Here is a 23,866-nt window from a genome sequence, read left to right as displayed (position 1 = left end):
AGCCTTTCAGAAGCTTCTAAAGCCAAGACATCATTTTCTGGAATTTTCCAAGCTGTTTAAAGGCACAGTCAACTTAGCGTATGTAAACTTCTGACCCACTGCAATTGTGATACAGTGAATTATAAGTAAAATAATCGGTCTGTAAACAATTGTTGGAAAAATGACCTGTGTCATGCAAAAAGTAGATGTCCTAACTGACTTGCCAAAACTATAGTTTGTTAACAAGAAATTTGTGGAGTGTTTGAAAAACGAGTTTTAATGACTCCAACCTAAGTGTATGTAAACTTCCGACATCAACTGTACACACAAGTACTCTCTTTAGGGGTCCCCATGCCCGGATGAGGGAACCCCGCACTCAGCGGGATGTAGACTACAGGATGGAACAACACTTGTTGGCAGGTGAGTGGATCCATGAGATTGATGAGTATGTGAAAAAGGTCCAGCCAAGGACGTTCAGCTGGGGCACGCGGTAAATTCAGCACTCGCCAAAACAAACTTCAAAGGTTGTCCTTTTATTTTTCCAAGAAGCAGGATTCTATAAAAGAGGAGATCAATATGAACATGTAATAGATATTTCACTGTTCTGGGTAGGCATAAGTGTCCAGTTGTCTTATTTGCTATGATGTCCTCGCAGTAGGAGCACGTGTAGGCTCGAGTTTCTCTCCTTGCAGGCGGACATGACATGGCCTCACAGAGCAAAGCCAACATTTGGCCAGTCAAACCATTGGCCAACTTTGCCGACGCAAAATTGCGAGGAGCCAAGGACTCAATAAAGTGTATTTTGTTACTTCTGATTTGTAACTACCTACATGCTTTCTAATAGTGAAATAACTTCCAGGTTTGTATCTCAACCATCAGGAATTTACATGAGAAAGTTGACAAAGGCTGAACAGTCGAGGAACCCTCAACAAGGGACCCATTTACAGTGTACAGTCAGGGAAGGAGAGAGAGAGAGAGAGAGAGAGCGATAGGGTGGGAGGAGAAACTGGGAGGAGAGTTGAATTAATGAATTAAAATGTCCTGTGTCCAGTTGAGTGACTGAATAGGCTACTTTTTCCATTTATAAAGAGAGACAAGAGAAAATGTCAGAGAAGAGAGACACTCCAACTTCTACATGAACCCGAGAACCATCACAGCTTTAGATTCAACGGGGACATTGAAACTACTTTATTACATAATAACTCTGCAACAGTCAATCGGAACCAGTATCGACTGACACTTCAGCTTCAGAGCAACCACTGATTTGTGTTTGGTAGCCTAAATTCGGTCTTAGCTACTGAAACCTGTTTGATTTGAACTAACTGTCATGTTGTTAGGCCTATTAGAATTACAACGGAAATATGTAGAACTATAATCAGGATCAAAATCTGTAGACAATGAAAGTTGGGTCTTGTGAACATCCGTGTGAGAGAACTGTCAACAAGTGCGCATTGCTTCAAATGCACGAGGTCGCACTGATCAACCAAAAAGGCAAATAGTCAACTTGCTCTTTCCGCGATATCAATTTCTTTTCATGGTTTTTGGGCGATACAAACAACTTTTTCCAAGTTTCAAAATTGCATTCAACAATTGCAACAAAAGGTGAGTGATGACCAGCACATTAATCAATAGGCCTGAATTCAATTTGTTTTTACTACTAGATCACCATTCCCATAACTTAATGCATCTCCACGTTGTTATGATAGCGACAGAGCAACAGGATGTGGTGACTTCTCACATGAGCGACAGCAGGGATAGTTAGATATATGGCCTATATATAAAGGCCAGCACTCACTTGATGAACAAAAAAATATTTATGCATGTTCCACCCTCTTCATGAGTAATAACCATAGAATAAAGAAATAAACCATTTGAATGCTACTTTGGCTTGGTATTGCAAAGAGAACATAAGCAGAGAGAGCACAGGTGCATCCACACAGAGAGAACAGGATGAGTGCTACAGATGTAGAATCTTAATTTGAGCCAGTTTGTTACAGAAGGAAAAAAATCCTGCAGGAACAGTAAATGTGAATTATTATGTTGATTATAATTCATGGGTATTTTTTTGTAGAGGTAGATACTTTTTTGTTAGGGCAAATCAAAATATTGAGAAGCTTTTTGTAAACCTTGAATACATTACAAGTTTGCTAAATGCAAGGAAAATTCTCAGCAATCAAAAGAGTGATCAAATTAAGATTCTACATCTGTACTATGTAGGCTACAGGTGAGTGTTTTTTTTTTTTTTTTTTACAGTAGCCCGCTGTGTCTGTGGCATTTATAAGAGGGGCTGCAGTTTGTGAAAACCTGCATATACAGTATCTAAAATGACCATTTGGATGCTGGAATCATTTTCTTCCTCCTCTCCATCACCGAAATAATAAGTCCATTTTTCTAGTCACCGTTACAGCATTGACTACACAGTCAATCAATAAAACTATGTATTTAGTGACAGTATTTGATCTGAATGGATCCTACAGGTGTTTATGTAACATTTCTGTCGACTTGGTTGAGTCTGTTTAGGAATCAATCCCCACTTTGCTGGAGGCACGGCTGTATCTGGAGTTTCTGTTTAAACACAGTAACAGTAACAGCCTCATGTCTAAAGTGGAAGAGAAAAGTGTTTAGATACTGGCGTTTAGTGTAGACAATATATTATACTGTATATTATACTGTATATTATACTGTAGATACTGTATTGGCCATGGCGAGTGTTCTAAATCACACCTGTAGGAAGACAACCTGACCCCATGACATTTTAATTGGACATTCCAGACCACTCACTCCCAGGCTGCAGTCAAGTCAAGTCTACCAATGTGTCAAACTGACACTGTTGCCCTCAGTAGACTGGTAAGGGTACAGTGTGGAAGACATACTGAAAGGGTTATTTGGAGATGTTTGATAAGGGCCAGTGTGTGGGTAGTTTGAGTACCTGAAACACAAATAGTTTGGCTAAGAAGTTGTTTTAAGAATTTGTATGGGTTACTTGTCGCAGTGTTTGGAGAGGCTGTGTGTGGGGGGAGGGGATTTTCTTTACACCTTATACTGTTCATGTACATGGAAGTAGGGGTGCTGATAAATCAGAATAAAAATGGCTTCATTTTTCACAATATTAGTGTACTGGGCCTGTATTACTCCTGTATGAGCAGACAAAAATAGTTGTCAGCAGCGTGGGGGAAAAAAATGCTCGGAGGTCGTTGGAGTGTTGTATAGAGGTTGGGGATTTGGGTAGGGTGAACACACAGGGGAAGGAAGGAGTGTGGTGAAGTGCAACGCTCAGGAATACTAATGAGCATCTTTTTTTGGTCACCAATCTGTTTTAATACACCTTCTGTCTCTCTCTCCACATATCTTTCCCTCTCACTCTTGCTCCCTCTCTCAATCCTCCCTTCCCCTTTTCGCTTGCCCCCTCACACTCTCCAACATATACTCACATATGATCACACACATACGGTCACACACACACACTTTCTCCCTCTCTCTCACTCACTCGTATTTTTCAATGGTGGCTTTTGTCCCTTTCATCTACTCTCTAAACAAAGGATTCTTGTGAACACAGGACAGAGGGAGATAGAGAGAGGGAGAAAGGGATGAAGAGAGACTATAGTCGAGAGGAAGACACAGAAGTGTTAAAAGGAATACTGAATTGAGCGGAAATAATTGTAACAGTTTGGTCTATGACAATGATAACGTGTCACAGTCATTGTTTCAGGAAAAGTTAACATTGGTGTAACATTGTTGTGTATGTCCCTGTATATGTGAGTCAGTGTTTACTGTATGTGTGGGAGGGGCCTCTGTAAGGTTCAGAGGTCAGCTGTGAATGCACTTAGCCTGTCACAAGTGCCGCTTCACCCCCCCCCCCCATCTTAGTATTCTGAGCACAGACATTTAAACAGATCCCTATTCATACTCACAGTGAGCTCCAGCACTAGAGAGAGAGAGAGGAAGGAATAGAGCAAGCGAGTGGCGACACAGAGAGAAAGGCCAGAAAGGAGAGTGTGTATCAGAGTGCCTAGTTCTCTGGCTTTGCTACGGTTGGTTATTTTTGACTGGATCCGGAAAGCAGAGGCAGGAAGAGACAAATGGGACCGTTTAGCCAAGAAAGAGGGCGAGAGTGTGAGAGCGAAAGAAAGAAGGCGAGAGAGAGAGAGAGAGAGAGAGAGAGGATGCAGAAGGACATCCAGAAGGATGCTCGGGCCAAAGTCACACACAAACAACAAGTATCCATATCCACAAAGGGGAGAAACATGCCTCTTACTAGCCCCGATAACACACAAGCTATATTCTTCAGGCTATCCTGCCTCCACAAACCACACCACGTAATTCATTCTCTGACACAGAAACACATTTATTGGGAGGTGAAAATAAGCTCAATAAGTGACAGTTGTAGAAGGACCGATGAATGTCCCATCTGCACGTGGTAGTAGACCACTGGGGAAGTGTGAGTCTAATCATCAACGTAATCAACTATTATAGGCCCCCTATTATAGGGTAATAGTTTGAGGTCTTATGAAAGTCCACAACCACTAAAAGTGTAAAGTAGTAAGACGATTACACCTTTTTTTATATTAACTGTTAGGGATGAAGGGATAATGAAAGAGATGTCAGACCATGTCAGGGATTAAACCACATTTGTAAACAGTTGATCCAGCATCTCTCATTCACAGATATTTCTTTGTCTTTATTTGTTACTTTTATTTTCTTATTCTTATTTTTTTTTAGGTCTATATTTTTTTTCCCCCAACTGCGTTGTTGGTTAGGGTTTGTAAGTAAGGTCTAGTCCTGTTGTATTCGGCGCATGTGACAAATACAATTTGATTTGATACTCCATGCTGCTTTTCTATTCCAGTGTTTGAATGGGGAATAAGTGAGCCTTGTTCCTGTCCCTCTCGATCGAGCCAGCCTGATGTGCTGCAGACACAGGAGTCCCTTAGCATTATAGAGTTGTTTTTTTTACGTGAAAAGACAGCTGCAACTTCACTCTGAAAGGGGGATTTTTACTTTGAAAGGGGAGCTGCTGCTCCATCTGAAAAGAGAGGGATGAAGAGAACGAGTAAGAGAGCGTTTTAAATGGACCACCTTGGACAGCAACAGGCCTGTCTCTGTCCACTTGGAAAATTTTATTGTGTGTCACATTTATAATCTCCCTATCTTTCTCTCTCCATGTCCCCCCCCCAAAAAAATGTTCCACTCCTGTCATCTCTTTCATTCATCCCCTTATCAACTTTTCTCCTCCATTCCTTTCCTATTCTCTCCTTTCTCACAAACCCCATCTTTTCAACTTGTTTTTCATAAACTTTATCTCTTCGTCTTTCTGACCCCCTTGCCCTCTTCACCCCTCTCCCTCACACTCCTTTTTCCTCCCGCTTATCCACTCAATCTCCCCCTCAACCCTGGTTTTCGCCCTCTCCTCCCATAAAGCTGCAGCCATGACCTCGGCCACTCCCCCGTCCTCACGTGGCTCCTCCCCCGAGAAGGTGTGTCACTCAATGACCCAGACGGAGGTTCTGAAGCCGCTGCTGGGGGCGGTGGGGGTGGCGGCAGGGGAGGCAGCGGCAACGGTTTGTGCGCTCCGACGGAGACGACGCGTTCTCTCCAAGGACGGGCACAGCAACGTGCGCATCGAGCACGTGAGCGGGCGCGGGGCGCTGTACCTGCGTGACATCTGGACGACCTTCCTGGACATGCAGTGGCGCTACAAGCTCTTCCTGTTCTCGGCCAGCTTCGCCGGGACCTGGTTCCTGTTCGGGGTTCTGTGGTACCTGGTGGCGCTGGTGCATGGAGACCTGCTAGGTGAGGATGGAGGGAGGGGAAAGGGGGAGCAGAGGGTGGAGAGGGCAGGGGCGGAGAAAGAGAGAGAAGGCGATACAGAACGTAAGTCAAGAAGAGGGAGAATGAGAGAGGTGGAAGAATGTGCCTTCCTTAGTTTAGCCCTTACTCGGGTCATATCCGCAATTTGTTCTTCAACCGCCTGGCATGTCAAACAATCTGCTCAGAACCTTGCCTCTTTCCCTGTATCTCTGCTCTCCCTCCTTCCAGAGTTTGACCCGCCGTCCAACCACACCCCGTGTGTGATGCAGGTGCAGACCCTAACGGGGGCGTTCCTCTTCTCGCTGGAGTCCCAGACCACCATTGGCTACGGCTTTCGTTGCATCACAGAGGAATGTCCTGCCGCCATCATCCTCCTCATCCTCCAGCTTGTCGTTACCATGGTTCTGGAGATCTTCATCACAGGAACCTTCCTCGCCAAGGTACCTCACCGTGTCCTGGGCATATCAATATCATGGTTACGATTACCATCCCATTCATTAATAAAGCCCAGCACCACACTACACTCAACAGATTCTTGTGTACATCAGGAATGGTCCACCATCCAAAGGACATCCAGCCAACTTGACACAACTGTGGGACGCATTGGAGTCAACATGGGCCGGCATCCCCGTCGAACGCTTTCGACACCTTGTAGTCAATGCCCCCAGACGAATTGAGGCTGTTCTGAGGGCAAAATGGGGTGCAACTCAATATTAGGGGTTCCTAATAGTTTGTACACTCAGTGCCCAATACTATGAAACATTTGAACTTTGGATCGACACACATGACCAATGTTCGGTAATATAGTCTGGCCACCATATGCACTGCATCCATACATACAACACACAACAGTACAACTATATGCACTGGCCCGACTCAGCACTGGACTCCTGTGGAAACAACAGTGTTAATTATCCTCCCCTTTCCTCTCCTCTCCTCTCTTATCTACGAGGGTCAGGGTTATCATTCTGGCCCCTCAATAATAAGACTTACAAGCCCTTTCTTTATTTTTCACTCAGTTGTGTGTGTGTGTGTGTGTGTGTGTGTGTGTGCGTGTGTTGGGGCTGGAGGTTAAAATGATAGGAAGTGCATGCCATGTACTGTACTGTATATATTGATAAGGAGACGGACAGCAGGTTGTTAACAAGCCTAACAAATAAACAGGACATGTTACCTGTAGCATTGTGGGTAGTGTAGTTCACCATGCTACATTGTGTGGCTCTGACACACTCTTCCCCCCCCCCCTGTCTTCCTCAGGTGGCGCGGCCCAAGAAGAGAGGCGAGACAGTGAAGTTCAGCCGGCACGCCGTGGTGTCCAATCACGAGGGCCGACCCTGCCTCATGATCCGAGTGGCCAACATGCGCAAGAGCCTGTTACTGGGCTGCTCGGTAGAGATAGTGTGTGTGTGTCTCTGTGTGTGTTAGTGATTGAGTATTACAAAAAGAAAAACATATTTCCTGAAAAAAATGGGATCACCATGGTAGATATAGGTTGTCGTCATGTTGTCAAGCTTATTCAGGATTCTCACACATGTACCGTCATACAATTTAATATGACTCCATTTTTGCTACCAGGTAACAGGGAAGTTGCTCCAGACATCCCAGACCAAGGAGGGGGAGACGGTGCGACTGGACCAGAGGAACGTTCCCTTCCAGGTGGACATGTCCAGCGACAGCCCCTTCCTCATCCTCCCACTCACCTTCTACCACATCATTGATGACAGCAGCCCACTCAGAGCCTGGGCCATCAAGGGTACGAGTCTCAATAGAGTTGACACTTTTATTGCAGCGGGCTAAATCAGGGTCACACAGAGAGATTCTTGGTCGTCTTAAACAAATCTACTGTGAAACAAAAGTATACGCCTCACTCACATGGTTATGGGCTTAAAAAGAAGAAGACACCTGTCAGATATAGAGATGAAATGTATTCAATTTTGAGTTTGCATCCCAATATTACACTTTCTATACACATCGCAGAAGACTGAAATATAACAAAACAGTTTGACATATGAATAACATTCCACACACAAAGCCAAAGAGTGCGCTTTTGGTCATTGACTGCTGGAAAACGCCACCATTATGGTTTTTTTGCGCATGTATGATGAGTAACCTTGCCTGACACCTGAAGAGTCATTGGTGTTGTGTATTCTTGTTCTATAGGCCCCATTTTATGTCAAGTGTCCTGAAAGCCATGTCTTCACATGGGAGTAATATAGTAGGCAGGCATAGTGTAGTTACAGGTACAGTGTAGTGTTCTCCTTCCCAAGGTGCTGTTGTAGCAGTGTTTTTGGGGGTTTAGTGAACTACGGTACTGTACAGTCCGTGTAAAGTAGGTGAAGTTGTTGCTATCATTTACATCTCATATATCTTGATCCTCAATGGGAGGAGAGGGTCCGTTGGGGACTGAAACCATTCTGTGTGGAAAGAAAGAGAAGGGTGAATTTAGGGAGGTTCGAGATGAGTGTTGTGATGGAGAGAGGGGACATTGGCAGTAGAGGGATGGGGGAGTAAGTTTGTGTGTGTGTGTGTCTGTGTGTGCGCATGCATTCTGTATGTGTATATATGCGTACTGAATGTTTATGTGTGTATTCTTACATACTATGTGTGTGTTTTGAGGGACCGCACCGGGAGAGGGCTCTCTCTCTCGCTCTGTGTGTGTGTGTGTTTGTGGAATGTGTGTGTGTGAAAGTGGGTGCCAGGGTGTCTCATTAGAAGACAATGGGGTACAGTCCGATACAGTGAGGGGCGGGGGATCCTGTTACAGGAGGACAGGCCTCTCATCACCACTAACCACGGGGTTATTACCGACCCACTCTGAATGCTGATCTACCTCTACACTGCTCTACCGCTCCACTACTACACTGCTCTACCGCTCCACTACTACGCTGCTCTACCGCTCCACTACTACGCTGCTCTACCGCTCCACTACTACGCTGCTCTACCGCTCCACTACTACGCTGCTCTACCGCTCCACTACTACGCTGCTCTACCGCTCCACTACTACGCTGCTCTACCGCTCCACTACTACGCTGCTCTACCGCTCCACTACTACGCTGCTCTACCGCTCCACTACTACGCTGCTCTACCGCTCCACTACTACGCTGCTCTACCTCTCCACTACTACGCTGCTCTACCTCTCTGCTGCTCTACCTCTCCACTACTACGCTGCTCTACCGCTCCACTACTACGCTGCTCTACCTCTCCACTACTACGCTGCTCTACCGCTCCACTACTACGCTGCTCTACCACTCCACTACTACCCTGCTCTACCTCTCCACTACTACCCTGCTCTACCTCTCCACTACTACGCTGCTCTACCACTCCACTACTACCCTGCTCTACCTCTCCACTACTACCCTGCTCTACCTCTCCACTACTACCCTGCTCTACCTCTCCACTACTACGCTGCTCTACCTCTCCACTACTACGCTGCTCTACCTCTCCACTACTACCCTGCTCTACCGCTCCACTACTACGCTGCTCTACCGCTCCACCACACCTCTCATTACCACTAACCACAGGGCTATTACTGACCCACACTGACCAGTGATCTACCTCTTCACTCCTGCGCTCCTCTACCTATCCCCTCTGAAACTGACTCTCACTCCCTCTCCACTCCTTCACTGCTCTACACCCTTAGAAAAAAGGTGCTATCTAGAACCTAAAAGGGTTCTTTGGCTGTCCCCCACCCTTTGAAGAACTAGTTTTGGTTCCAGGTAGAACCCTTTCCACAGAGGAGTTTTGGTTCTACCTGGAACCAAAATGTGTTATTCTATGGGGACACCTGAAGAACCCTTTAGGAACCCTTTTTCTAAGAGTGTATCTCTCAATTCCTTTGCTGCTCTATTGCTTCGCTCCTTTGCTTCTAACTCTCTACTCCATCACTGCCCTACTTCTATTTTTCCACTCCTTTGCTGCCCCTCCACTCCTCTCTGATACGGACTCTCCTTCCTATCTCTCCACTCCTCTCTGATACTGACTCTCACTCCTCTCCACTCCTCCACCTCTCCACTCCTCCACCTCTCCACTCCTCTCTGATACTGACTCCTTCCTATCTCTCCACTCCTTCACTGCTCTACCTCTCGGCTCCTCTCTGATACTGACTCTCACTCCTCTCTGATACTGACTCTCACTCCTACCTCTCCACTCCTCCACTGCTCTACCTCAACACTCCTTCACTGCTCTACCTCTCCACTCCTCTCTGATACAGACTCTCACTCCTCTCTCCACTCCTCTCTGATACTGCCTCCTTCCTATCTCTCCACTCATTCACTGCTCTACCTCTCCACTCCTCTCTGATACTGACTCTCCTTCCTATCTCTCCACTTCTTCACTGCTCCACCTCTCCACTCCTCTCTGATACTGACTCCCCTTCCTATCTCTCCACTCCTTCACTGCTCTACCTCTCCACTCCTCTCTGATACTGACGCTCACTCCTCTCTGTTTTATCTGCAGCACTGTGTGGTATGTATGTATGCTTATCTCTCTACATCTCTCTTCCTGTGCACCCCATCGTTCTCTACTCACCGAAGCAGTTCTCTTTCTCTCTCTATTTCCTGTCTATCATGAATTTCTGTCTAGTTGAGCCGCCAGACTCCTGTTAAATTGACTGTGCTCAGATTATATGGTATTGTATTACTGTACACATAAAAAGGCTTTTTAATGATGCCTGATCCCAGATAACACTCCATTTTGCTTTGGCTTCATGCGGTGTACCTTGAAAATGTAAGTAATATCTGATCAAATCTTAATACTGTATAAAAGCAGCATGCATAATACTACTATGAGAAGTATCATAATACTAATAGTACATAATACTACAATCATTTCCCCTGCAGTATCTATGGATCTAGCTTCTAATACGGCCTCCTCTCACAGTAGCTCTGCTTGCAACTCCTCGTGATGGATTTCTGTAGATATATCTGGACCTCTTTGCAATGGAAAGGGGTTACCATGAATTTGACAGTAATTTACAGGCAGCTCGGTGACAAGTAAAATTCTCTTTTTGACCCTTGCCTGTTCTGACTCCGAGCTCGCCTGCCTGACCACTCTGCCAGCCCCTGAGCCTGCCTGACGACCTGTACCTTTGCCCCCCTATGGATTATCGAGCTCTGCCTTACCCTGACCCTGAGCCTGCCTGCCTGCCGTCTGGTACTGTTGCCCCACCTCTGGTTTACTGACCGCTGCCAGCCTTGACCTGTCCATTGCATGCCCCTGTTCGAATATTAAACTATTGTTTATTCAATGTGGTCTACATCTGGGTCTTACCTTCATACCTGATCATACGAACTGGCCATGACTGACCCAGCAGACCCGGACCAGCTGCGCAGCTCCATCTCCTCCCAAGGAGCCTCCATTGGTAGGCACGAGGAATTCCGCGGGTCGTCTGGGTGGCAGCCTGCCACGGTGGTAACCCCACCGCCCCTCAGCAACTCGGCGGTTAGCAGCGCCACCCCACCTTCCCGGGAGCCTCAGTTACCTCCTCCGGGAACACTTTAAAGGAGAGCCGAGCACCTGTCGGGCGTTTCTAGCTCAGTGTGCCTGCAATTTAGAGCTTCAGCCCTCCTCCTTCCCCTCGGATCGCACGTTGATGTCTGGAAGGGCTCTCACCTGGGCTACCGTCCATATGGGAACCGGCTATATGCGCAAGCCTGGAGGGGTTTGTGGGAGTGGTGAGGAAGGGCTTTGATGCCCCGTTCTCTGGGAGAGAAAATGCCTGGAAACAAATCCAGCTCTGGCAGGATGCCTGCACAGTGGCCGACTATGTGGTGGGTTTCCGTACTTTGGCAGCGGAGAGTGTGTGGAAGTCGGAAGCACTGTTCGTCATGTTCCTGCACGGCGTCTCGAGGAGGTTAAAGATGAGCTTGAGGCTCGGGAGATACCCACAGATGTTGACCACCCTCATCGCTTTGACCATCTGCATCGATGGGCGATTGCGGGAACGACGGATGGAGAGGAAATTCGGAATCCCATGTCCAGGGATTCCACCTCGCCTCCGTGTCATCCCTAAAGTCCCCGATGGTCCCGTAGCCAAGAGCACCCAAGATTTTCCGAACTTCCTCAAGAGTCACCGAGGAGGGCCGAGGCACTGTATCCCGAGCCCGTGCAATTAGGCAGGCCTGGGCTATCGCCAGCGGAACGGCAACACCGGATCAGCACAAGGAGCTGTCTGCATTGCGAGAGTTTGTCATTTTGTCTTTCTACCTGGTAAAAGACCAGGCTCATGGGTAGGAGCGAGTACTCTGGTGGGCCATATGGGGAAGTTTTCTGCTTCCCTTACTCGTACCCTGTCATTCTGCTGTGGGGAAACCAGTCAGAATCTCTCCGGGTCCTTATTGACTCCGGGGCTGATGAGAGCTTTTTGGACACCACAATGGCTTCTAAGCCGAACATTCCCATTCAGCTACTCTCCATTCCCGTGGATGTTAGAGCGTTGGTCGATCTATAGGTCAGGTCACCCATAACACCACTCCCATCAAGCTGCGAGACCATTCAGTTCCTGCACATGAAGTTCCTCCAGATCTCAGTGGTTTTGGGATTCTCCTGGCTCCAGTGACACAACCCACTCATCAACAGGTCTATGGGTGCCATCATGGGCTGGAGTCTGTTCTGCCACGCCCATTGTCTGAAGTCAGTGCAACCTTCACCGGGACGTCTTCCTGGGTCCTCAGAGGTGGTTGTAGATCTCTCAACCATTCCCGTGGAGTACCAGGATCTCCGGGATGTGTTCAGCAAGACTCGGGCCACTTCCCTTCCGCCGCACCGCCCATATGACTGCGAGATTGACCTTCTCCCTAGCACCACGCTGCCCCGGAGGAGTCTGTACTCACTATCGGGACCTGAAACCAAGGCTATGGATGACTACATTGGGGACTCCCGAGCTACTGGATTTATCTGTTCCTCTTCCTCTCCCAGTGACGCAGGATTCTTCTTCCTGGAAAAGAAAGACAAGACCCTGTGCCCGTGCATCGACTACCGGGGACTCAGTGACATCACTGTAAAGAACCGTTATCTGCTACCACTCATTTTCTGGGCCTTTGAGCCGCTCCACTGTGTTCTCCAAGCTGGATCTACGAAACGCCTAGCACCTGGTGCGAATACGAGAGGGGAATGAGTGGAAGACCGCGTTCAACACGGTCAGCGGCCACTACAAATATCTGGCCATGCCCTTAAGCCTCACCAGCACCCCTGCCGTGTTCCAGGCTCTGGTGAATGATTTTCTCCGCAACACGGTGAACCACTTTGTCTACATTGATGACATCCTCGTCTTCTCCTGCTCCCTCAAAGAGCATGTGCTCTGTGTCCAGCAGGTTCTCCAGCGCCTTCTGAAGAACCAGTTGTTCGTTAAGGCGGAAAAGTGCGAGTTTCATAGCTCCACCATTCCCTTTCTGGGCTACATAATCTCTGCTGGGTGTGTCAAGATTGATCACAAGAAGGTGAAAGCAGTGGTGGATTGACCTCAGCCTATGTCCAGGGTGCAGCTGCAATTCTTCCTAGGGTTCGCCAACTTTTATCACCCTTTTATCTGGGGTTACAGCACCCTGGCTTCCCTCCTGTCTGCCCTCACCTCTACGAACTGGGCATTTTGGGATCTTAATTTGCATCACTGTGCCTTTTCCCACCGCCTCATCGCCACGGAGAGGAATTACGATGTGGGGAATCGGGAGCTTCTCGCGATGAAGATGGCATTGGAGGAATGGAGGCACTGGCTTGAAGGGGCGGAACATCCGTTCATTGTGTTGGACCGAACACAAAAACCTGGAGTATCTCCGCACTGCTAAGAGCCTCAACTCCAGCCAGGCGAGATGGGCCCTGCTAATTACCCGGTTCAAATTTTCCCTCTCCTACCTACCGAGGTCCAAAAACATCAAGCCGGATGTCCTGTCTCGTCGCTATAACCCCACAGCTACCACCCCGGAGCCCGAGACCATCCTTCCCACCTCGTGCCTGGCGACAGCACTCAGCTGGGGTATCGGGAAACAGGTCTGGGAGGCGCAGCGGTCCCAGTGAACGCAGATGGGGTCCAGATAACCGGATGTTCGTGCCTGACGCTGTCCGCTCCGCAGTCCTGGAGTGGGCCCATTCTTCCAGGCTTGCCTGCCACCCGGGCTCCCGGCAGACCCTGGCCTTTGTGCGACAATGCTTTTGGTGGCCTACCATGGTTCCCGACGTTTCCGCCATTGTTGCCGCCTGCACGGTCTGTGCACGAAACAAAACCCCTCGCCAAGCTCCAGCTGGCCTCATCCAACCTCTGCCTGTCCCTCATCACCCCTGGTCTCACATCTCTTGGACTTTGTCACAGGTCTCCCACCGTCTGCTGGCAACACCGCCATCCTGACCGTGGTGGATCGCTTTTCCAAGGCTGCCCACTTCATTCCTCTGCTCAAGTTACCCTCTGCCAAGGAGGTGACCCAGCTCAGGGTGCAGCACGTCTCCGCCAACCCCACCACCTGGAGCCAGGAGCTGGTGTGGGTGGAATATGCCCGCAACACCCTTCCCTGCCATGGGCCTATCACAGATTGGAGTATTACAGATTGAGTCTGTAATACCAACATGCTTCAAGCAGACCACCATAGTCCCTGTGCCCAAGAACACAAAGGCAACCTGCCTAAATGTCTACAGACCCATAGCCCCCACGTCCGTAGCCATGAAGTTCTTTGAAAGGCTGGTAATGGCTCACATCAACACCATTATCCCAGAAAACCTAGACCCACTCCAATTTGCATACCACCCAAAAAGGTCCACAGATGATGCAATCTCTATTCCACTCCACACTGCCCTTTCCCACCTGGACAAAAAGAACACTTATGTGAGAATGCTATTCATTGACGACAGCTCAGCGTTCAACATCATAGTACCCTCGAAGCTCATCACTAAGCTAAGGAACCTGGGACTAAACACCTCCCTCTGCAACTGGATCCTGGACTTCCTGATGGGCCGCCCCCAGGTGGTGAGGGTTGGTAGCATCACATTTGCCACGCTGATCCTCAACACTGGAGCTCCCCAGGGGTGCGTGCTCAGTCCCCTCCTGTACTCCCTGTTCACCCATGACTGCATGGCCAGGCACGACTCCAACACCATCATTAAGTTTGCAGACGACAACAGTGGTAGGCCTGATCACCGACAACGACGAGACAGCCTATAGGGAGGAGGTCAGAGACCTTGCCGGGTGGTGCCAGAATAACACCCTATCCCTCAACGTAACCAAGACTAAGGAGATGATTGTGGACTACAGGAAAAGGATCACAGAGCACGTCCCCATTCTCATTGACGGGACTGTAGTGGAGCAGGTTGAGAGCTTCAAATTCCTTGGTGTTCATATCAACAACAAACTCGAATGGTCCTAACACACCAAGACAGTTGTGAAGAGGGCACGACAAAGCCTATTCCCCCTCAGGAAACTAAAAAGATTTGGCATGGGTCCTGAGATCCTCAAAAGGTTCTACAGCTGCAACATCGAGATCATCCTGACTGGTTGCATCACTGCCTGGTACAGCAATTGCTCGGCCTCCGACCACAAGGCACTTCAGAGGGTAGTGCGTACGGCCCAGTACATCACTGGGGCAAAGCTGCCTGCCATCCAGGACCTCTACACCAGGCTGTGTCAGAGGAAGGCCCTAAAAATTGTCAAAGACCCCAGCCACACCAGTCGAAGACCATTCTCTCTACTACCGCACGGCAAGAGTGCCAAGTCTAGGGCAAAAATGCTTCTCAACAGTTTTTACCCCCAAGCCATAAGACTCCTGAACAGGTAACCAAATGGTTACCCAGACTATTTGCATTGTGTCCCTCCCCTCAACCCCTCTTTTATGCTGCTGCTACTCAATGTTTATCTTATATGCATAGTCACTTTAATTATACATTCATGTACATGCTATCTCAATAGGCCCGACTAACCAGTGCTCCCTCACATTGGCTAACCGGGCTATCTGCATTGTGTTCCACCACGTGCCAACCTCTCTTTTTACGCTACTGCTGCTCTCTGTTCATCATAGTCACTTTAACCATACCTACAAGTACATACTACCTCAATAAGCCTGACTAACCAGTGTCTGTATATAGCCTTGTTACTCTTATTTTCAAATGTATTTTTACTGTTGTGTTATTTCTTTACTTAACTACACACACACAACACACACACCTTTTTCGCACTATTTGTTAGAGCCTGTAAGTATTCGGCGCACGTGACAAATAAACTTTGATTTGATTTTGATTTGAAGATAGGCCATGTGGAGATGTTCATAACTTGTATGATAAGATTAGTACAGATTTTCCTCAGGGACCCCACATGGGGCACCGAGCAAGTTTGGAAACCACTGTACTGACCTCTTTCTCTGCTTTCTCCCTTGCTCTGTCTCCTCTACTCCCTCCTGTTTGCATTGCAGTCTGCCTCAAGCCTCACCACTGAGCACCACATCACTGTCTGTCTCATTAGCCTACTTTGTTATGCAAAGTAATTATGAGAACTTAGTAACCAATTTATTTATCCTGCTGAGGCAGGCTCTGTTTCAAGTTAGCTTCTTACTTCATCCTTCTAGCTAGTTAAGTAATACTAGCCAGCCTTTGCCGGGCAGCTAGCCATCTGAATGACATACAGTTGAAGTCAGAGGTTTACATACACTTTAGCCAAATACATTTCAACTCAGTTTCACAATTCCTGACTTGTAATCCTAGTAACAATTCCCTGTCTTAGGTCGGTTAGGCTCACCACTTCATTTTAAGAATGTGAAATGTCAGAATAATAGTAGAGAGAATGATTTCTCAGCTTTTATTTCTATCATCACATTCCCAATAGGTCAGATGTTTACATACACTCAATTAGTATTTGGTAGCATTGCCTTTAAATTTTTTTAACTTGGGTCAAACATTTCAGGTAGCCTTCCACAAGCTTCCCACAATAAGTTGGGTGACTTTTGGCCCATTCCTCCTGACAGAGCTGGTGTAACCGAGTCAGGTTTGTAGGCCTCCTTGCTAGCACACGCTTATTCAGTTCTGCCCACACATTTTCTATATTGAGGTCAGGGCTTTGTGGCCACTCCAATACCTTCATTTGTTGTCCTTAAGCCATTTTGCCACAACTTTTGAAGTTTGCTTGGGGTCATTATCCATTTGGAAGATCCACTTGCAACCAAGCTTTAACTTCCTGACTGATGTCTTGAGATGTTGCTTCAATATATCCACATAATTGTCCCTCCTCATGATGCCATCTATTTTGTGAAGTGCACCAGTCCCTCCTGCAGCAAAGCACCCCCACAACATGATGCTGCCAACCCCTTGCTTCACGGTTGGGATGATGTTCTTCAGATTGCAAGCCTCCCCCTTTTTCCTCCAAACAAAACAATGGTCATTATGACCAAACAGTTCTATTTTTGTTTCATAATAACAGAGGACATTTCTCCAAAAAGTATGATCTTTGCCCCCATGTGCAGTTGCAAACCGTAGTCTGGCTTTTTTTATGGTGGTTTTGGAGCAGTGGATTCTTCCTTGCTGAGCGGCCTTTCAGGTTATGTCGATATAGGACTCATTTTACTGCGAATATAGATACTTTTGTACCTGTTTCCTCCAGCATCTTCACAAGGCCCTTTGCTGTTGTTCTGGGATTTATTTGCACTTTTCGTACCGAAGTATGTTCATCTCTAGGAGACAGAATGCGTCTCCTTCCTGAGCGGTATGATGGCAGCATGGTCACATGGAGTTTATATTTGCGTACTGTTTGTATGGTGGTACCATCAGGCATTTGGAAATTGCTCCCAAGGATGAACCAGACTTGTGGAGGTCTACAATTTTTTTTCTGAGGTCTTGGGTGATTTCTTTAGATTTTCCCATGATGTCAAGCAAAGAGACACTGCGTTTGAAGGTAGGCCTTGAAATACATCCACAGGTACACCTCCAATTGACTCAGGCTAATTGACATAATTCATCAGAAGCTTCTAAAGCCAGGACAATTTTCTAGAATTTTCCAAGCTGTGTAAAGGCACAATCAACTTAGTGTATGTACACTTCAGATCACTGGAATTGTGATACAGTGAATTATAAGTGAAATAATCGGTCTGTAAACAGTTGTTGGAAAAATGACTTGTGTCATATACAAAGTAGATATACTAACCGACTTGCCAAAACTGTAGTTTGTTAACAAGACATTTGTGGAGTGGTTAAAAAACTAGTTTTAATGACTCCAACCTAAGTGTATGTAAACTTCCAACCAACTGTATAAGCGACTACCAGTTGTGCACTCATTCTCTGAGAGTTGTTTTTTTGTTTGTTTGGGGGAATTGCAAACACCGTCAGCAGCGTCTCAAGTTTTGCCTACTTCTCTAGTGAAACGGCTCTGAGCTGGGGTAATTTGTTTCACTTCTCAGGCCTCAGGCCTGTGCCAAGAGAGGGCGGACTTAGCCGTTTGAGAGAGTGGTGTTATGGTGTTGGCGTAGGAACTGGGGCAGGTTCTGAAGAAAAAGCTCATCTGACTAACTAGACTGTCTACCACATACCATGCATTTTGTACTGTATGTATGTATGTATGTATGTATGTATGTATGTATGTATGTATGTGTGTGCGTGCTGGCACCTTAATTGGGGAGGATGGGCTTGTGGTAATGGCTGGAGTGGAATGGTATCAAATACATGGTTTTCAGCCATCATTATGAGCCATCCTTCCCTCAGCAGCCTCCACTGGTGCATGCATACATGTGTGTGTGCTTGTGCGTTCGTGCATGGGCATGTGTGTGTGTTACGAAACACTGTTTTTGCCTCAGTGAGAGCAGTACTGGGTTCAGGTTAGGATAAGGGCTGTTTTCACAGATGACGGAACATCTCTGAGTGTGGGCTGTTGACGCAGGTGTGTGCTTGTTGGAGTGTATATGCCTTGTCGCGTATTATTTGTGTAATGGTGGCCGTGTGTTAGTGAAAGGTGATGCGCATGTTAATGGTATCATTATGTATATGTTTTCTTTAATGGGTCTTTGTATGAATGTGTGATCGGCTTTCAGGAACAACCGCTTGAACAGTGTGCTTGATGTTCTTTATGAGTATAGTCATTTGTGTTTACAGTCAGTGTGTGTTTTTGTGAGTAGCTGTGTGGGTTTTATGTTTTGGAGCAGGCTTGTGGAAAAAGAGTGTGTGTATGGTAAGAGGCCACACACTAACTTCTCTCAATGGACTGTGTTTATAGCTCAGTCGCCATGGTGCACTTTAGCCTTGGTTTTACGCAAGGAAGTCCCACGCCATTTAGTCCATACATTTTGTGATCTGGATTCAGCAGAGAAACCAGATGTTAAGTCAAGATATAACATTTAGCCTTTTATTGTTACAGCCCATTCTGGCTCATGCATATTTAGTGCTGAAGAGTTTGCATCTTTCGTTTGTTCTCTCTGTCGTAGGAGGGGGATGGACGGATCCGGATCTGGCAGACTTTGAGCTGCTGGTGATCATGAGTGCCACGGTGGAGCCTACCTCCGCCACCTGCCAGGTGCGCACCTCCTACCTGCCTGACGAGATCCTGTGGGGGTATGAGTTCCCCCCCGTGATCTCCCTGTCCCCTTCGGGGAAGTATGTGGCCGACTTCGCCTTCTTTGACAAGGTGGCCAAAACAAAGACCACCCCCCTCGTCAAACAGGCCTCGCCCCCAAGCCCAGCCATGCGCTCCTCCCTTTACCATGGCAGCAACAGAGGGGGCACGGAGGAAGGGGCAGACCCGGAGAAGATCAAACTGGAGGAGGGCTATAGAGGGGAGGAGAGGGGGAGGGGCATGGGGCGAGATAGTAGTCTTCTCAGTGTCCGTATCAGCAATGTCTAGAGAGAGAGAGAGAGAGAGCACGAGTAGGATGCAATGAGAGAGCAAGGAGATATGATAGGAGATACGTATCGAGATTGAACACTTATCAAGTGAGAAAACATTATTGAATGCAATAGAGAAGAGCTGCTCCCCTGTTGGGAAACGTGAACACAAAACACACACACTTACACACATATGCACTTGTGTTTTGGATTTGATGGGAATGTATCACCCCTTGTGGTTGATGAGGATTCCACAAGCAATAATCTGGAAAGGGACAACATACTGTACATCCCATCTGGGTTTACTGTACTGTAATCAAAGATGAACTAAAGGGGCTTTTTAAACTTCATATGTCTGTATTTTTTTAATGAAAGTACTTGTGTAACTATAAAGGTTGACTGGTTTATGTGAACATAACATGGTTTACTTGGACATAATCACAGAATTATGGTACTGTCTGTTTTTTACACAAAAAGGTACTGGGAGTGGAAGCACTGGAAAACAAACAATTTTTCTTGAAGGATTTTGACTGAATATATCATATTGTATGTATGTGTATTTGTCCCTATCGATGCGAACAAAGCCAGTACTCATTCTTATGAATATATGTTTAGCAGGGCTGGGGTAAATTACGTTTCAATTCCAGTCAAAAAAGTAAAGTAAACCAAATTCCAAATCCAAATGGTCCTTCTTGAAAAGCATTGAAAATAATTGTAATTTCAGTGTACATCCTCAATTGTCTGGCATTGAAATGGAATTGACACCAACCCTGATGTTCAGAGTCTGTTTTCTTTTCACTGGAATATATGCATTGAAGATGTATGTTAACAATACTAAAAGCACTTTAACTTGGTGGAAAATTGTACTTTACACAATGGAGAGTAATGGGACTAACTTCCTAATTTCATTCGCTGTGTGTGTGTCCGTGTGCAAGCATGTTTATATGAGTCAATGTGAGTGCAATTCTGAATGTGTATGTACTTCGTATTCATAATGCACTTCAAAACCTGAACACTTATGCCTTTTGATATGTCAATGTCATTTTTACAGTACAGTCGTGGCCAAACGTTTTGAGAATGACACAAATATACATTTTCAAAGTCTGCTGCCTCAGTTTGTATGATGGCAATTTGCATATACTCCAGAACGTTATGAAGGGTGATCAGATGAATTGCAATTAATTGCAAAGTCCCTCTTTGCCATGCAAATGAACTGAACACCAAAAAAAACATTTCCACTGCATTTCAGCCCTGCCACAAAAGGACCAGCTGACATGTCAGTGATTCTCTCATTAACACAGGTGTGAGTGTTGACGAGGACAAGGCTGGAGATCACTCTGTCATGCTAATTTAGTTCAAATAACAGACTGGAAAGCTTCAAAAGGAGGGTGTTGCTTGGAATCATTGTTCTTCCTCCGTCAACCATGGTTGGTTGCAAGGAAACACATGCCGTCATCATTGCTTTGCACAAAAAGGGCTTCACAGGCAAGGATATTGCTGCCAGTAAGATTGCACCTAAATCAACAATTTATCGGATCATCAAGAACTTCAAGGAGAGCAGATCAATGGTTGTGAAGGCTTCAGGGCACCCAAGAAAGTCCAGCAATCGCCAGAAATGTCTCCCACAGTTGATTCAGCTGCGGAATCGGGGCACCACCAGTACAGAGATTGATTAGGAATGGCAGCAGGCAGGTGTGAGTGCATCTGCACGCACAGTGAGTCTGAGAATTTTGGAGGATGGCCTGGTGTCAAGAAGGGCAGCAAAGAAGCCACTTCTCTCCAGGAAAAACATCAGGGACAGACTGATGTTCTGCAAAAGGTACAGGGATTGGACTGCTGAGGACTGGGGTAAAGTCATTTTCTCCGATGAATCCCCGGAAAAGACAAGGTGGGTACTACCATCAGTCCTGTGTCATGCCAACAGTAAAGCTTCTCAGCCAAGGGAGTGGGCTCACACACAATTTTGCCTAAGAACACAGCCATGAATAAAGAATGGTACCAACACATCCTCCGAGAGCAACTTCTCCCAACCATCCATGAACAGTTTGAGGCAAACGTGATAACTAAGTGGCTCAGGGAACAAAACATCAATATTTTGGGTCCATGGCCAGGAAACTCCCCAGACCTTAATCCCATTGAGAACTTGTGGTCAATCCTCAAGAGGTGGGTGAACAAACAAAAACCCAAATTCTGACAAACTCCAAGAATTGATTATGCAAGAATGGGCTGCATCATTCAGGATGCCAGGGTGGATTGCAGAGGTCTTGAAAAAGAAGGGTCATCACTTCAAATATTGACTATTTGCATCAACTTCATGTTATTGTATTGTCAATAAAAGCCTTTGACACTTATGAAATGCTTGTAATTATACTTCAGTATTCCATAGTAACAGCTGACAAAAATATCTAAAAACACTGAAGCAGCAAACGTTGTGGAAATGAATATGTGCCATTCTCAAAACTTTTGGCCACGACAGTACATTACACCAACTCCTCTCTATCATGATATCATTAGCATTGCCATTCAGAGGATATTGACATCCTTTTCTATGGTGCCAGTAAATGTATTTTGTAATGCCTGTCAGAGCTGTGTAGGTCAAAGGGTTTGGTTCATCAGGGCCACATTAAGTAGCCAAACGTTGTCGAATGTTGCAGATAGAAATACCACGAATAGAGCTGACCTGATTCCTTATTCTACATGTCACACAGAGCTGTTTGTTTTACATAGAATATTTTTATATGCTATGTCCTGCTGAACGTGCACCATGTCTGTGATTGTTCATAATGCGTTGCCAGGCCAGGGCCCATCTCTAATAATGGAACATCACCGTACACCGTAAAACAAAGTGTTTAGGATCTGAATTTGGATTTAAACGAGTCAAATAATTCAGATGAAACCACGGCACAGTGTTTAGATTGTAAACGGCGCAACATTTTTGTTCGCTGTAACACTTTTTAGTCACATAAACACGTTTATTCAGCACAAGGCGTATAGGTTTTAAACACTGAGGGTGTTGGAACACTACCCTATTTGCATACTGTACAACCCAGCATGTCTTTTGAGTGAATGTGAGAGATACCCACCCATGACTTATTTTGTTAGTGACAGTGAAATGGTTGTTGCATTCAAAGAAGCCTTCACCAAGCGCCTTCCTAAGTTAATTGCGTTTCAATTTAAAGTAAACCCTGTATGACCACAAATGATACATTTCATAAGGCCTTTAGTTATGGCTTAGTTATCATCGACACTATAGTCTGATCCTGACTCATGGACCACATCAGACCTGCGAGTCACAACACGCTGGTTCGTGAAGTGATTAGTAATTCCTATCGGAATCCAGCCAGAAAATGAATAGCCAACTATTTGAATCTTTTATCACTCAAAACCTGAACTCAGAATGACTGCTATGGTGAAGGACTTCTTGTGAATTTCAAGCAGACTAGACGCTTATGATATTACTGCCTTTCTCAGTTCCCCTAAAGGAAGTATTATAAAAAAAGGGGAAAGGAGAATGAGAAAACCTTCAAATTGCACCACCATCTAACCCTGCACCTGTACACTATCCCCAACAAAATCCCACCCCATCACACGACTTGGCCCTAAACAATCTGCATGGGCACCCCCAGAGTTGACACGGTGCTTTCTCTATCCAACTGTACACTCGATCTGACTATGCCCTTGTCGAAGTATTTTGTGTTTGTCTTCATTTATTTGGTCAGGCCAGGGTGAGGCATGGGTTTTTGTATGTGGTGTGTTTGTATTGGGATTGTAGCTTAGTGGGGTGTTCTAGTTAAGTTTATGGCTGTCTGAAGTGGTTCTCAATCAGAGGCAGGTGTTTATCGTTGTCTCTGATTGGCAACCATATTTAGGCAGCCATATTCTTTGAGTGTTTCGTGGGTGATTGTCCTTAGTGTCCTGATGTCCTTGTGCTGTGTTTATTTACACCAGTATAGGCTGTTTCGGTTTTCGTTACGTTCTTTGTTTTGTAGTGTTTGTAATTGATTTGTGTTTTACGTTTGTTTATTAAACATGGATCGCAATCTCCACGCCGAATTTGGTCCGACTCTCCTTCCCACCTAGAAAGCCGTAACAGCCCTCCTGCACATTTCTCACATCGTGAAATCTCCCTTCTACACACGTTACAATCCTTGGCACCTAAAGCACCGAAGTGGGTTCGGAACGTAGGCCCTCACAGAATAGCAAATACAGTTCCTTTAGAAGGTATTCATACCTCTGGACTTAATCCACATTTTGTTGTGTTGCAGCTTGAATAGAAAAAATATATAAAATACATTTCTCAGCCATC

General features: G+C 46.2%; 1 protein-coding gene across 3 annotated transcripts; it reads left to right on the top strand.

The window, feature by feature from the left end:
- Positions 1-1,025: 1,025 nt before the first annotated feature.
- Positions 1,026-23,603, top strand: LOC135516175 (ATP-sensitive inward rectifier potassium channel 10-like). 3 transcript variants are annotated; one of them, XM_064940272.1, is made up of 6 exons: positions 1,026-1,581; positions 5,404-5,769; positions 6,016-6,227; positions 7,045-7,176; positions 7,363-7,540; positions 19,164-23,603. In XM_064940272.1, exons 2-6 carry the CDS (start codon positions 5,406-5,408, stop codon positions 19,577-19,579), a joined length of 1,302 nt encoding a protein of 433 aa, XP_064796344.1. In that variant the 5' UTR covers positions 1,026-1,581; positions 5,404-5,405; the 3' UTR covers positions 19,580-23,603. The 3 variants fall into 3 exon arrangements, with proteins under 3 accessions (XP_064796344.1, XP_064796342.1, XP_064796343.1); XM_064940270.1 differs by having other exon boundaries at positions 5,398-5,769; XM_064940271.1 differs by lacking the exon at positions 1,026-1,581 and having other exon boundaries at positions 5,163-5,769.
- The last annotated feature ends 263 nt before the right edge of the window (positions 23,604-23,866 follow it).

This window comes from Oncorhynchus masou, chromosome 27 (assembly GCF_036934945.1).
Source record: "Oncorhynchus masou masou isolate Uvic2021 chromosome 27, UVic_Omas_1.1, whole genome shotgun sequence".
NCBI lineage: Eukaryota > Metazoa > Chordata > Actinopteri > Salmoniformes > Salmonidae > Oncorhynchus > Oncorhynchus masou.
Note: the sequence above shows the minus strand (reverse complement) of the source record. Positions and strands in the feature narration are given on the sequence as shown.

Bases quoted from the DNA above. Each gene is read 5' to 3' on its own strand.
- LOC135516175 (XM_064940272.1), top strand. From the start codon at position 5,406: ATGACCTCGGCCACTCCCCCGTCCTCACGTGGCTCCTCCCCCGAGAAG. The intron at 5,770-6,015 runs GTGAGGATGGAG...CCCTCCTTCCAG, and splicing joins GGTGCATGGAGACCTGCTAG to AGTTTGACCCGCCGTCCAAC. The intron at 7,177-7,362 runs GTAGAGATAGTG...TTTTGCTACCAG, and splicing joins GCCTGTTACTGGGCTGCTCG to GTAACAGGGAAGTTGCTCCA.